Here is a 16,042-nt window from a genome sequence, read left to right as displayed (position 1 = left end):
TTGACTTTTTCCTGACTTAAGAATTTACAGACTAGTCAATGACATAGGGAAATAGCATCCCCAAACATGTATAGTGCTTAATAATCTCCGAGAAAAATTACCAATGCCACTCAGAATAATGCCCTGCAGCTCACACCCCTGTCCTGCAACCCTTTATAGACTCATGTTCCCTCGATGGATCACTCTTCCATTCGATGAGAAACATGAAGCATTTTCTAATAAAACTTATTTAGGGGTCAGGTGCGGTGGCTCACGCCTGTAATCCTAACACTTTGGGAGACCAGCGTGGGAGGATTGCTTGAGCCTGAGAGATTGAGGCTACAGTGAGCCATGATCAGGCAGGCCACTGCACTCCAGCCTGGGCAACAGAGACAGACCTCATCCCTAAAAATAAAAATTAAAAACTAGGGAGCCGTCTGACCAACGCAGGGTTAAAGCAGTAGCTCATTCTATGAGAGGCCTGTCAGGGATGAGAGGCCCCAAGAGGACTGAGCAGGTCATATCTCTTACCTCCTGCTCCCTGGCTCACCCAAGGGGCACACGTGGAGAACAGGGTGGCCACACCTCCACACCTCTCACCTGTCTCACTGGATCTCTCTTTCTCTGCCATCAGGTGGATTGCATTCAGATGAGTTTCTTGCACACGTGATACAGGTCTGCTGCACCTTGAGCCTGCTTCCCTCACATTATTTTTAATCCATGCTGCATAAAATTGTCTCAGCCTCTGTTCCTAATATTATAATATCTTAGGATCAAGTCTGCAGGCTTGTGATGCAACCTCTACTCTTAGCCTTGAAGCATCTCTTCTGAAAGACTATATATGTATACACACACACACACACACACACACACACATATATATATACCATGTAGTTCTAGTATTCCAGCATTTGAGAAACAAGTCTCAAACATCTTAAATTTCTGATTGTTCAGCCTCCTTTTTCCACATTGAAACGTTATAGATTTTCTTATCTATTTTTGTGCACAGGCTACTCCATTCTCTGATCAGTTTACGAGCTCTCCGTGACTCTGTTCTGGTTTCAAGTGAGAAATGAGATTCACACAAAAAAGTGAACACACACCACTCTGTAGACTAGGCAGCCCCTTTAAGGCACAGATAGCCTCCTAAAGACGAAAGCATAAAGATCCTGAGCCCAGCTGCAAAGCTGAGGTGCCTAAATACTGATCTTTAGAAAAGGACATGTACTGCCATCCATACTGTTTTACATAAGCCAAATCTCCAAAATACTCAAGCCTACCCTGTGAAGCATTGACACCTAGAAAGAATTCTGACTATTCTTTATTAAACAAAAAAGCCTAAACTATGATAACTTCCTTGCCTTATTAAACTGAGTGCACCAAATACCATTTAGCGGGTGATGACTGGGGTCCATTGGAGTGAAGGGTCGTGCTCACACGGTGCTATGGCCCCACAGTGTCCTCTGGGACTTCTAAAGAGTACAGGCTTGTTTACTACACCACTTAGGGTTGCAGGTTGCTACTTAAAAAACAAACATCGGCAGGGCACGGTGGCTCACACCTGTAATCCCAGCACTTTGGGAGGCCAAGGTGGGCAGATTACGAGGTCAAGAGATCGGGACCATCCTGGCCATCATGGTGAAACCCCGTCTCTAATAAAAATAGAAAAATTAGCTGGGCGTGGTGGTGTGTGCCTGTTTTCCCAGCTACTTGGGAGACTGAGGCAAGAAAATCGCTTGAACCCAGGAGGCGGAGGTTGCAGTGAGCCGAGATCACGCCACTGCACTTCAGCCAGGAGACAGAACAAGACTCCATCTCAAAAAACAAACAAACAAAAAAACAAATATCAATTCTGTGAGCTCCTCCCTCTCTACTCAATAAGACTATACATATAATTGCTTCTAGAAGTGCCTCCCTAGTCTTCCTCTGAGACTATCTTCTGTAACCTCTTGCTAGTTTGCAGTCAAAATAAATCAGATGACCAAAGTCCTCAGTAATCCTAAATGGATATGTAATTCTAAGTCTCTAGACTCTGGCCTGAGAGTAGCTCCATGCTGGGTGCACCAAGAGAGTTTTATGTCAGTTTTATATTCAGCATTGAATGTGTTTGATTTTATTTCATTATTTTTATTTTTTAGTTATGCTCAAAGAAGGTCAATAATGAAACTTGCTAATAGAAAACCTTTACGAACAAAGAAAACACTGAAGAAATCAGATGTAAGGTATACCATTGGGGAATAGAAACAGGGGGCTTTTTACACACATTCAATAAAATCGTGTCTACTTTCCTTCTAGTAAACTGAGAATACAGTCCCCTGGCACATTTGTCTGTAGGATGAGAGACAAAGCTGTCCTAAACTAAAATCTTCATTGTTAGTATTTCTGTTACATCCTATGATACGCTATATCCCCAAATTTAATTTTGCTGATAATTTCCATTTCTAATGTATCAATATAAGAAAATGTCAGTGCAAGCAATCTTAAATGAATCACAGTTGCATTTCTCCAAGAACTGGATTAGGTTGCAAAACACACCACGCTCACAGTCCCCACCAACACTCTTGGCTGCTTGGAGTTCCACCCTCTACTTCCACGTGGAGCAGAGAGGATTCCTAAGTGTGTCTCTAGCATGCCTGGGGGACTATGCTGGAAATCTCTAAGCTGCACCCCCACATTCTCCTCCGTACAGTCTGTTCTCAACGCAGCCCAAATTGCTTTCCTTGATCAAACTGCTTTCCTGCTCTAAGACTTTTGCCCTGCCTGACAGTTATTGGTTAGTCTACACTCTTCAGCCTGGTGATCCCAACGCCAACAGTTCAGACCCCATATACTCTGCCAGCCCAAATCCTCTACTTTCTGCCTTCCTATCTTCCTATCCTCCAGCCATGCCCACTTACATACTGGCCCCAGAACACCAAGGATCCATGGCTGCCTCAAGACCTTTGTCTAAGTTGTTCCCTCTGCCTGGGATGTCCTCCCCTCATACCCGTCAGTTTAAATCTTTCCAACTGTTCCTCTAATTCCACTCCCTCCAAGAAGTACTGTTGACTGTCCTCCCATTCTTCTCTGGGCACAGTCCCTACCTCCCCGTCCCACACCCCATGTCTAGTTATCACAGTAACACTCAGTACACAGCAGGGCTATTTAGGAGTAAGTCTTTCTCTTCCTGCCCAGACCTTGAGCCCCTAAACGGCACCAGTCAAATCTTTCTCTCTTTTTTTTTTTTTTTTGGTTGTTTTTTAAATGAAGTCTTCCTCTGTCATCCAGGCTGAAGTGTCGTAGTGTGATCTCAGCTCACTGCAACCTCCGCCTCAAAGGTTCAAGTGATTCTCTCACCTCAGCTTCCCAAGTAGCTAGGATTACAGGCACGTGCCATCACACCCAGCTAATTTTTTATTTTTACTAGAGATGGGGTTTCACCAGGTTGGCCAAAATGGTCTCTAACTCCTGGCCTTAAGTGATCCTCCTGCCTCCGTCTTCCAAAGTGCCGGGATTACAGGCGTGAGCCACCATGCCCAGCCTTTCTCTTTGTTGCCCCCATGCCATCGGCACAGAACCTAAGAAGACAGCGGGTGTGAACTGAGGGAAGTGGGAGGAGACTGACACCTGTGCACTAACAACAGGGCCAGGCCCCTGCCCACGCATAATGGTCCACTTTTGTACACTTACGGTTTCCGCAATTGAGACCACCAAGGCCAAATGGGCAACTGCAAGCCAAGAAAGAAAAAAGGGTAAGAATTAGTTTCAAATCTCAAAAGAAATAAGTGAGGCAATTTATCTAAATAACTTCTAGATAAGATTTGTAACAAAATGAGACTAAATGAACTTTGAGCCTACCTCATGCAGGTTTCATTTTCAAGCCTATATCCATCTTCACATGCTGAAAAAGAAAAGGAAAATGCATGAGTGTGTCTGTTTACCTCTCCCAAACTCCCAGTTAATTAAATGCCAGCCACCCTAAAGTCCACAAGATTATTCTAGTACCAGAAGCCTGCAAATTGGTTTGGAATGATCCTCACTTAAATACTGTTGCCAGCGTAACTTTTTTTTTTTTTTTTTTGAGACACAGTCTCACTCTGCTGCCCAGGCTGGAGTGCGGTGGTGCCATCTTGGCTCACCGCAACCTCCACCTCCTGGGTTCAAGGGATTCTCCAGGCTCAGCCTCCCAAGTAGCTGGGATTACAGGCATGTGCCATCATGCCCAGCTAATTTTTGTATTTTTAGTAGAGATGGGGTTTCACCCTGTTGCTCAGGCTTGTCTTGAACTCCTGAGTTCAAAGTGATCTGCCCGCCTCTGCCTCCCAAAGTGCTGGGATTACAGGCGTGAGTCACTATGCCCGGCCTCAAATCTTAACCTCAAGAAACTTTTCTTAACCTCTTTGTGGCTCTCAATCTCCCAGCTATAAAAAGTATTTTATTGGAGGTGATTAAGTGAAATTAAGGCATTCAAATGGCTTAGTACAGATCTGGTACACAGTAACCACTAAATCAATGTTTTGTAGTTGTAATTATTATTATTTTTTGAGATGGAGTCTTGTTTTGTCGCCCAGGCTGGAGTGCAGTGGCACTATCTTGGCTCACTGCAACCTCCACCTCCTGGGTTCAAGTGATTCTCCTGCTTCAGCCTCCCAAGTAGCTGGGAATACAGGGGCCCGCCATGAAGCCTGGCTAATTTTTGTATTTGTAGGAGAGATGAGGTTTCGCCCTGTTGGCCAGGCTGCTCAAACTCCTGACCTCAGATGATCCACCCACCTCCACCTCCCAAAGTACTAGGATTAAAGGCGTGAGCCACCGTGTGTCAGGCATGTAGTTGTAATTATTATATGACCAATGCAATTCATTTAGAAGCTCTCTATAGCTGAAGAATGTCCCCTGGGGAACCTCCTTCCATCGCAAAAACATATGGCTCACCTTCTTAATGTAAATCAAACCTGTAACCTGATAACGGCCCTGCTGCCACCCTTCGATGAGAAGGGGGAAGCTTTGGGTGACATCTTCTGGGGCACAGTTCTGGTGTGTGCCCAGGTTTTCATAACAGAATGCTCACCCTGTAGTCTGTGTAGGGAATTTTGGACATATCTAGATGTGTGTTAATTGGCACCTTGCCCAAGAACAGAACTTTGAACCCTTGGGTGGTGCGGCTCCTGGAACACTACTTCACTGAAGCAGTTGTGGCCCGGCCATTTCCCTGGATCAGCAGTTCCTAAATTTCTGTGATCACAGAACATTTTCAACACAATGATAAGATGACAGAACACCATGAGCTATAATGCATGCTTGAATGAAAGCAGACAATGAAAAATGGCCTCACAGACAAATTCTCTGCTGCAAGGAATGATAAAAATGTGATTCAGGGTTAATGTATGAGATACATCGCATAAAAGATCCCGAATAAGAAAAGGTACAGAGTGGTAGAGCTGCAATACTTGATGGGATAGCAGACATGCTAATGGTGGGTTAGGGGGGCCAGCAGCATGCATGGCTGGGGGTGAGGAGGGACAGGGGGCTGGCGAGAGGGGCCCTGTGGGCTGGGTCCAGCATCCTTGTGCATGATAACTTTCCTCATGACGATGTGTTGAATGTTCTTCCTCCTCCTTTTTTTTTTTTTTTTTTTTTTTTGAGACGGAGTCTCACTCTGTTGCCCAGGCTGAAGTGCAGTGGTGCGATCTCTGCTCACTGCAAGCTCTGCTGCTTCCCGAGTTCACGCCATTCTCCTGCCTCAGCCTCCCGAGAAGCTGGGACTACAGGCGCCCGCCACCACGCCCGGCTAATTTTTTTTTGGTATTTTTAGTAGAGATGGGGTTTCACTGTGTTTGCCAGGATGGTCTCGATCTCCTGACCTCGTGATCCGCCCGCATCGGCCTCCCAAAGGGCTGGGATTACAGGTGTGAGCCACCGCGCCCGGCCCCTCCTCCTACTTTCTTAATGTTAGCAGTTGAACATCTCTGGCATCTGCTTTATTGTTACAGACTTTCTATTAACATATCACTAGAGGGTTGTGGAATACAGTTTCAAAACCAAAATCAACTGTAATGTATCTCACGGAAGATATTAGGGAGCTGTGCACCTGGACTGCACTGTTTTGGCCCCACAGAATCACTTTTCCGAGCTACAGTCTCTTGTATTAAAGGCCTTTTTGTTATAAGCAGCAGCCATGGAAAGTCCCTGTGGTATTTATTTGGGGATGTCATGGACTGCTTTGCTACAATATCACTCAGTAACCTCTTGATGAGGATGCCCCAGAGAAATTTCTCTTGGCCCCATTATTTTAAAAGACAGGGATGCTCCTGAACAGCCGTTCTTTATTTTAGGGACCCTGACTCTTTTCAAAGTCATGTTTCTCTTTTTGCCTCAGTGTCCAGGAACCTCAGCAGCACTTAAGTGAGGGGCCTTCTTTTACCAAGCGTGCAGGACCCTGCTGTGTCTCATTCTGCATATTCACTTTCCTTCTGGCTTCAACAAAACAGTCTGTTAATTTCCCCTTCAACCTGATTTACCTTTTACATATTTTTCAATCTTATTTTATCAAATCAATTTTCACTAGGTGCTTTCACTTCATGCCACGGGTAGAGCATAATTGCATCCCATTTAGGGAAGGAGTAACGAGGCCCCATCTCCCAATCTTTGATACCTGAGTTCTCGGCTGGCCTCACTCAGGTGGGGTCTTCTCCAAGGGGGCAGCTGAGTGCTCCTGCCTCTCCCGTGTCCGGTGGCCCTCCTCCTGTGTGTGCCTCTGCCTCATGCTGCAGCAGGTCATGGGAGTGGGGAAAGCTGCCCTGGATGATCTGTGGATGGCTAAGGCTGCAGGGCAGCCACTGGGGATTGCTTGCTTCTTAGTGACTCCTCCCCACCCATCTCGGCACTGAGGCAGGGTGATGTCACACCAGCCTGTTCTATTTTGAACACTTCTTCCTGGAAATGTTTTTACATCCAATCTCCCCACCCAACATGAGATTTCATCTGCTGGGTGGAGGCGGTCCACTCCATGGCTGTCATCCAGCCAGATGTAAGGTCCATCTGTTGTCCTGCCACAAGCTGATGGGATGGGCTGTTTCCATTTTGTTTCAGGAGTGACCTGGCTCCCTGATGTCATGATATTTCTCTATTTCAAATGGGCTCATTCCGTCATTCATTGGTGGTTGAGTGCTACTATGCTGTGGAGCTGTTCTGGGGAAACTTGTCAGTGAGGTGCTACTGTGCTCCTTAGAACCCAGCTTCTCATCTCACTCACCCTAGAGCAGCAGTCCCCACATTTTTGGCACCAGTGACCGGTTTCATGGAAAACAATTTTTCCATGGACCAGCAAGGTGGTGGTCTCGGGGAGATGGTCTAGGAATGAAGCTGTTCCACCTCAGATCATCAGGCATTAGATTCTCATAAGGACCACGTAACCTAGATCCCTCGCGTGTGCAGTTCACAATAGGGTCCATACTTCTACGAGAATCTAATGCCACCGCTGATGTGACAGGAGGTGGAGCTCAGCTGTGCAGCCCGGTTCCTAACTGCACCTCCTGCTATGCAGCCCGGTTCCTAATAGACCACAAACCAGTAGGGTTGGAGACTCCTGCCCCAGAGGTATTCTGACCCAGAGCACTGAAGATGAAATGAATGTGGCAACAGCTAGTACATATTCACAAACTGGGCTTCCCCTATTGCCATAAGGCACAAGTGAATTCAAGTCTTCTGGACTTAAAAATAGAAATAAGTGGATAGTGACATCTTTTTTTTTTTTTCTTTCTTTTTGAGATGGAGTCTCGCTCTGTCACCCAGGCTGGAGTGCAGTGGCGGGATCTCGGCTCACTGCAACCTCTGCCTCCTGGGTTGAAGCGATTCTTCTGCCTCAGACTCCTGAGAAGCTGGGACTACAGGCGTGCACCACCACACCCAGCTAATTTTTGCATTTTTAGTAGAGACAGAGTTTCACCATATTGGCCAAGCTGGCCTCAAACTCCTGACCTCATGATCCTCCCACCTTGGCCTCCCAAAGTGCTGGGATTATAGGCATGATGAGCCACAGTGCCCAGCTGCCAGTGGCTTCTTAAAAACTCTTGTGTTCCCTTGTGGGAAATTGTATCTAGCCATGCCAATCTTTTCCTATCTTATTTGCTGCCTTATCCATTCATCTATTCAACAGACATTTGCTGAACCCTGCACTGTTCAGGACACGGTTCTGGCACCTAAGGCACTGGCAGTCTGATTAAAGAAAGAGACATGCAAACAGGTTGTGCGAATTCATTGCCAGATGTGGTGGCTCACGCCTGTAATCCTAGCACTTTGGGAGGCCGAGGTGGGTGGATTGCTTGAGCCTAGGAATTTGAGACCAGCCTCGGCAACATGGCAAAAGTCCATCTCTACAAAGAATACAAAAATTAGCTGGATATAGTGGCAAGGACCTGTAGTCCCACCTACTTGGGAGATGAGGTGGGAGGATCACTTGAGCCCAGGAGGTCAAGGCGGCAGTGAGACCTGATTGTACCACTGCACTCCAGCCTGAGTGACAGAGCAAGGCTTTGTCTCTAAAAACAAACAAACAAAAAAAGAATTAATCATGATGCCTGCATGATGGAAGGAAGCTAAGAAACCTATGAGAGGGATTGAGAGGGGTATCTACTTTGATTTTATAGGTAGCTTTGAAAGTCTGGTAAAGACATTTTCTGTGAGACACCAAACACATTGTGTGTGTGTGTGTGTGTGTGTGTGTGTGTGTGTGTGTGTATGCGTGCACACGCAGCAGAGAACATAGAGACTTGCTAATGTATAGCTTGAACTGCAGTGATTTAGAGAACACACACTCCTCTATCCTCTATTTATACACAGGTTTGAGCCTTGATTTGAGGTGTCAGTGCTCCAGCACTGATGGCCAGAAGATGTCACTGTTAACCCATCAGAATCCAGCCTAAAGGGCTGTGGCCCAAGAAGCTCCAGGATCCACTCATCAGAGGCCTGATGGTGCAAATACTGCCAAGAAAGGGCTTCACCGGGTCTCAGCAACAAGCCCAAAGGCAAACTAAGGTTTCCTTATGCTGCTTCTTGGGTCCTTACTTGGTCAACATAAGGTGGCTGGTGCCTGTGTCAGCACACTTGGTAAATCTTTAACAGCTATTGTTAATGCTAGCCTGTAAGTGAAACGATTATAAAATTGCTGACTTGGAAACAGAGGAAGTGGCGCAGGCCAGCCAGAAGCAAAGGTGATAGGGCCATTGTTGAGATACTCTTCACAGGGAACACCACAGCACCATGCCCATCCTCTGCCTATCTTGTATCATCCCCTGTCAGCAGCACAGCACCCCAACACACATGGATGTTAGCCCAACCCCCTTCCCACATGAAGATAGGCTCAACTCCCCATTTCTTTTTTTTTTTTTTGAGACGGATGTTGCCCAGGCTGCAGTGGTGTAATGGCGTGATCTCAGCTCACTGCAACCTCTGCTCCACCGAGTCAAGAGATTATCCTGCCTCAGCCTCCCAAGTAGCTGGGATTACAGGCAAGTGCCATCACACCCAGCTAATTTTGTATTTTTTGTAGAGATGGGGTTTCTCCGTGTTGGTCAGGCTGGTCTTGAACTCCTGACCTCAGGTGATCCGCCCATCTTGGCCTCCCAAAGTGCTGAGATTACAGGCGTGAGTCACTGCTCCCGGTTCAACTCCCCATTTCTAAGAGGTGCAAGGAACCCTCTGCATTAAAGCAGATAAGATGGCATGAGGAAGCATCATCTCTTTGTAGCAATGTGGCAGTCTGGCATGGCATTGAGACATGCTGTGTGCTAGTCACACATCAGGACCTAGGCCCAACAGAGAGTTGGCCCTCCCCTTCAAAACCCATCACAGGTCTCACCTGGAGAGCTAATGATGAGCACCTGAGAACTCTGTATCCAGACCTAAAAAAGTCAGAGGGTCTGAAGCTCAGGATAAGAGTGCTGCCCTGAAATATATTTTTATCTGTGATGAACAAGTCCTCCAATGGGAAGTCCTGATAGAGAAAACTGGCATGTCACCTCGCCCCAGTATGTGATTTTTATTAGATTCCAGTAACATCCATTGACATCTATCACCAACAAGGTGTTGACTGAGTAGGCAAACTGGCCATCCACGATGGCCTTTATATCATTAGTTTTTCTGGTGATTGCAAGTTGCAGCAGCCTTTTTATAAGTCAGGGTGCGTGGTACTCTGGACCTGAATTAATTTTATTTTAAAGCAGTATTCTTGGACTACATTCTTTGAGCAGTTTTTCCCTCAAACTAAATGAATTTAAGCCTCATCTTAAAGGTTAGTAGCATTAGATTTCTGCTCTCAAACACTGCATGAGACCTTTAAAACCAGAACTCATTAATTCAACAACAACCTGGACCAAATACAAGAGCAGATGCTGACGGCTTACAAAGGGCCTCTATATCCACTGCTTTCCTTAACTCTTAGAATAAATATCCAATAGAGGATCACCATACCCATATCTCAGAAGAGGAAACTGAGGCTCAGAGAAACAAAGTAACTTGCCCAAGGGGATACACGATCAGTGAGGCAGAGTCAGGCTTTGACTCTGGCCTCAGCTGCCTCTGAAAGATATAAGCCTGACTCTATGCCTGTACTTCCACTTTAAAAGATTAGCAGACAATAGATAAAGCTTTGGGAATTAAAACAATAATTTTTCTAACTTCCTTTAAGTGGAAAAAAAAAGAAAAGGCACTGCTACCACAGGCATTCCATTCTCTCTTCCTTTGAATTTAATTGGCCAGACCAGCATGCACCAGTCAAAGATAATGCTATTATTCCAAGGAGATAATGTATTCAATCTTGCCACGAGCAAAATAACAAGAACCAGTTACCCTCAGTTTAGAATGGTCACGCCTAAGCAGAGAGAGAGAGCAAGAGAGAGAGAGAGCGAGAGAGAGAGAGACAGAGCACCAGGCAGAGTCCAAGGATGGGGCACAGAACCCCAGGCGAAGCTGTGGCTACCTCGGCAGGAGTGGTCCATCTTGTTGAACTGAAAGTATCCCGACTTGCACTGGCACAGGGCAACGCCATCCAGGTCAGTGCAGATGGAGGTGTCTTTGTCACATTCGGGACTCTTCCGCTTGCACAAGCTGCCCGCTGGAATGGAAAAACAAGACGGTGAAATAAAACAAAACCTCCTCCACTTCAAACCTTAAAACCTCCTCCACTTCAAAGCTCGTGTGTCTGCATGAACTTTCTATTTCAAGAGGCTGAGAACAGTTTTCCAGAAAGTCTCCACAGAGCAACACTCCTCTCAGGAGTCCATCTGCACTGCCTTCTGCCACTCCTTCTCTGATCAGCCGCAGGCTGTGCACCAGCCTTCCCCATTGAAAACACCCTCACGGCGGGCCACGGACCAACTGAAAAACCAAATTGGAATCAACAGGGCCCTGTTCCCTCCTCTGGTGCTCACTGCAAATACAGCCCTTAATGACCCGGTATCTTCCAAAGGACTGCAGAGGAAGGACCAGCACAACCAGAAAATACGGCCAAGTTCTTAGGAAGCCGAGACTCAAGCTAAGAACAGGAGTGCAGGCCACACCTATCTCAGGTGGAAGTGCATCTCAGCTCTGCGTCTCTGCATGGCCTAAAAAGGGACCTAGCACCACTCCCTGTGGCAGGGTGGCTTGCTGTCCTGACAGCGTGCTGCCTACATCACCCTGCCCACTGGTGAGGAGGAGGGGTCTGAAAGACAATCTACTTGCCCTGGGCTGCAGTGTAATTCTGTTTATCAGGCAGTCTCCCCCACTCCACTGATGGGTTCTTGAGGCTTCTTCATCTCTGGGTCTTCGGTGCCTTGCACAGGGATTGGTTGGTACACATGCCAGCCTGTCACTGACCAGGCAGAGAGAAACAGAGGCAGGCAGAGAAGGAGCCCATCTTTCAGGCTTGCTACCTCATTCACTTTAGGGCCTTATTCATTTTATGGATGACAAAGAATCATTTCATTATTATCAGAAAGCATTTCCTATGGGGCATATGGCCCTCTGTGAAGTTGTCTACAGCAGACACAATAAGGGTACATAGGCCTACTGTGCATATGGGGTACACAGAGAATGGAACAAAAATAGGAAACCAACTGGATAGTGGATAGTACCTTATTTACACCCATGTGCAGGGCAAGGCAAGCTAGATACTTGCTGCTGTTATTGAGGGGCAAGCTCAAGTTCAGAATGGGAAGAAAGATGCAAGAGGAAGGGCCATGTAGCTATTGTGCAGGGAGGAATGACTGCCAATTTTCCAGCCATGGTCTCCCATTTCCCACCCAAAGGAGGAAGCCAACCTATTCAGAAGCCAGGTACCCCTTTTAAAAGTGCAAAACTGCCCCTGCCCAGGCAGGTTTTGGTGACATGAGCTGCCACCCCACATGGGGTTCCTCACATCTGCCCCCTTTTGTGAGTCCTGAGAGCTCAGGGCCGGTGGACAGCCTGGTCACACGAGGTAAGCTTAGGACACAACTCTAGTTCTCAAAGCTGAATTTCCTGCCTTTATCAGTGGAAGCTGGCGTGCTCAACCAGAACCACATTTGTGTGTGCGATAGAATTTCCTTTGTTTATTGTAAAAAGTTTGTATTTAAGGGAGAAAAATTAAAAATGGAAAATCTCACCAGGCAAACACTGCGAAGCTGGCACCAGGGAGGTAATGAACTTCCACAATCCCTCATCTCCACTCTTTGAAGGCTTTGCCAGTCCTCAAGCCTTAATATAAAGAAATTCCTCCAGGGCAGAAACCTGTCCAGGCTGACACTTGCCTTGTCCAGCGGCCAGCCGGAGTCGCCTGGCCTGATTAGATATTTTCTGGAAGCCAATGTCACGTCTTCCTTCCACCCTGCCCATTAATCCAGCCCGTTGGCAAAAAGGACACTCTGCTGCAGCAACTGTGCCCTGCACAGAAGCAGATCTATGCAAAAGCATGGGACACAGGGCCCGCCTCTGCAGTGGAGGAGTCGCTACCCTGCAAATTCTCAAAGAATATTCTACCATAAATCCATCCAATAGGACCACATAGAACCCCATTTTCATGTAAAGCCCGGCGATGTGATTTTGCTACATTCACAATTCCCATGGTCTTTCCTGGGCATAACATCCGCCAACACAGACAATGAGACTCTAAGTAAATCTAAAGCTGAGACATTCCATGGGGGATTTCCAAAGACTAAACCTCTGGAGACGACAAGAGCTGCACTTCCTTGAAAGGCAAGGAAGTGGATGTTTTACGAATTGAAGACAGAAAACCCTCCTTTCCAACGGCAGTGTCCAGAGTAGCCCAGCACTGCCCACATGCTGGAAACACCCAGATGTCAGAAGCTGTCAAGGCCACCTCTCTAGCACTCAGAAAGGTTAGCATGAGACCAGGCTGGTCTTGGCAAAACCTGAAGAAGACCTGGGAGGAAAAACAGGGAAACAAGCCTGTTTTTCTCAGTTGATATGCATAGCTGTCTTTGTTCTCATGGGCTCTGAAAGGAGAAGTAAATAGGAATTTCAGCAAGGCAGCAAGGGTGAGAGGTACTTTCCCATAAACCATATACAAGCAGTTGGAAGAATGGGAGTCAGAGGGTGGGTAGGGCTGCCATGAGCAGGCTCTTTCAAATCCAAATGACTGGCATTTGAATTGTAAAGGCACGAATGCATTTATGGGGCACAAAAAGTAACCTGGTACAATATTGATCACATAGAATGTACTCCATAAATTTTAGTGAACTGAAAGGTGACTTTCCTACTGCAGTGGGGAGGACAACTTGGTACCCTTGAATCCGTGGCAAGAGAAACAAAAAAGTAAAACCACAGAGAGTCTCAAAGTTTTGAGCATGATATAATGGGGCATGACCATGATATAATGGGGCATGACCTTTCTACCTCACTCCCCCATCAATAGTAACTTCAACTTCAGAGGTTTAGCTTTTTTTTTTTTTTTCAAATTAATAACTAGCCTTAAATGGGCCAAGCTCCAGCTCTTATCCTAGAATGAAGGGCTAACAATCTGGCTCCCAAGCTCTGTAATATACAGGCCCACTCCAGAAAGCTCTCTTGACCGGCAGTTACAGAACCCAGGCCCACTGGGAAAGTCAATGTCATGGATCTACCAGCAGACTGTTACAATCTGATATCTTCTACTCATGTCCAGCATCTGGATGCCAGATGGGAGGTTTAGACTAGATTCTCCCTCCTTTGCCAGCCCTACTTGTGCAGTAAAATGAGCTAACTTTGATCATATAGCATGTGGCAACAGGGACAAGCCTCCTTTGCAAAGAAGTACTTTAGATTCCAGTTGAGTTTTCCTGTCCTGGAGGTGAAACTTCCCCTCCAAGACCCAAACTTCCCTTTTGAACTTGTCTCCAATGCTTTCTTCATTTGCCTCACACCAGAGGCACTATAGAAGCTTTTGACAAAACAGACAAAGCAAGAATGAGAAAAGGAAAATAACTGTTTATGGCGCCACTGTGGACATTCTGGCCTCCATTCTTCTGGTCTCGTTTCTGTGCATTTATAATGTGCAAACAAACACAAACAATGGGTAATAACGCACATGGGTTTGTTTTGTGTTTTTTTTTAACCTAATAATGTATCATGATGAAGGTTTTGGTGGTGGTTGTTTATTTTGCTTTTTGAGGCAGGGTCTCACTCTGTGGCCCAGGCTGGGGTGCAGCGGTGCAATCATAGCCTCGAACTCCTGGGCTTAAGGGCACCTCAGCCTCCCATAGTGCTGGGATTACAGATGTGAGCCACTGCTTCTGGCCAGATGAAGGTTTTTTTGGATCATTGACAAGCATGTACATTCTATTTCCCCAAAGAGAGCTGGAACTTTTCAAGGGAAAAAGAGTGATTTCTGCTTTGTCACATCAGCTCCTATACCCCTCCCCCTCCCACATCAACACTGGATAAAAGAAATAGAAGGAGTTGCATGCCAAGGACCAGGTGTCTTCAAGGCTTGTGTACAGGACTCTGGGTGTGTGTGTGCATGTGTCTGTACATGCATGCACACATAAAGGAAGACGCATGTGCACAAAGGTCTTTGACTTAACACCCATGCCAAAAATAGGCTCTGTGAGGGCCTTTCCTTGGTCTGAGCCCTGGATGCCTTGCATTTCCATCTTAGGTCTTGCCTAACAATATGGGTAGGGTCCTCCCAGAGGGCTGCCCTCTTACCTCTGAAGATCCGCCTCTGAGATCCCAAGAGCTGGCAGACCTCGGCAGAGGACTTGCAGGAGTTGACACATTTCTGCATCCTATCAGCCAGGTCAAACAGCGTCACATTGGAGGCCAGGGAAAAGGTTGTTTGCAGTGAGATCACCACCGAGTTGGACTCCCTATAGGCAAAGTTTGTGGGTTTTTAATAGCCCTGAAATGACACGTAGGTCCCAAGGCTTTTGGAAATGAGTGTCATCACCATTCTCCAGCGACAGAACGGGAGAGCATGAAGGTCAGTGACCTTGTCCCTGGATCGCCCCATGGCTGGGTGAAAACAGCCCGGTTTTGTTGCTATCACCCACGTTAGAACAGCCTCCCCTTTCTACAGACTAGTTCACAAGCAAATGTAATCTGTTACTTACCTAGAGGCGTGAACTGTAGATCGGATGTAACTAGGTAACGCTGAAAAACACATATTTAACTGAAAGGAAGAACAAGTCTGTCGTTAACTGTGAGTTAGACAAAAGCCTTGGACCTAGAACCAGTTTCCTATTTTCAGGATAAAACAGGCATTTTCCAGCCATCAAGTTATCAGCAGGCGGCTTTGCACAGAAGTGGTGTCCTTTTTTTGTTCCCCTCTTAAATGCCTTTCTGTTGTTCCACGAGTACAAAGAGAAAGAGGCAGAGAGTAAATCAGTGGGGAAAATCTTGGCAGGAAATGATGTTCAGAATAGCACCCTTGGATGCAAAACATCTTCAAAGGAGCAGCTCTCTTCTAAGGCCCAGGGTTTCAAACAACTCAGAGGCAACTGTTTATTTGGACTTTGCATAGTGAACGAGCTGCATTGGAAAGGCTCCTTTTAGCTACCCTAGCTCTGACAGGCCCTACATAGACGCCTTATAATCTACAATGAGTTGACCTAACTCAAAGACAGGTCTTCTT

General features: G+C 46.5%; 1 protein-coding gene across 1 annotated transcript in view; it reads right to left on the bottom strand.

The window, feature by feature from the left end:
* Window positions 1–16,042, bottom strand: part of HEG1 (heart development protein with EGF like domains 1) — an 89,368-nt gene that overhangs the window by 20,658 nt on the left and 52,668 nt on the right. The window contains exons 11-15 of the mRNA XM_050781579.1: window positions 15,522–15,580; window positions 15,118–15,278; window positions 10,934–11,068; window positions 3,817–3,859; window positions 3,649–3,686 (exon numbers count right to left, since the gene is read on the bottom strand). Coding sequence (XP_050637536.1) covers window positions 3,649–3,686; window positions 3,817–3,859; window positions 10,934–11,068; window positions 15,118–15,278; window positions 15,522–15,580 — 436 coding nt within the window. The remainder of the gene's footprint in view (window positions 1–3,648; window positions 3,687–3,816; window positions 3,860–10,933; window positions 11,069–15,117; window positions 15,279–15,521; window positions 15,581–16,042) is intronic.

Source organism: Macaca thibetana, chromosome 2, assembly GCF_024542745.1.
Source record: "Macaca thibetana thibetana isolate TM-01 chromosome 2, ASM2454274v1, whole genome shotgun sequence".
Classification (NCBI taxonomy): Eukaryota; Metazoa; Chordata; class Mammalia; order Primates; family Cercopithecidae; genus Macaca; species Macaca thibetana.
This window is presented reverse-complemented; position numbering and strand designations above follow the sequence as displayed.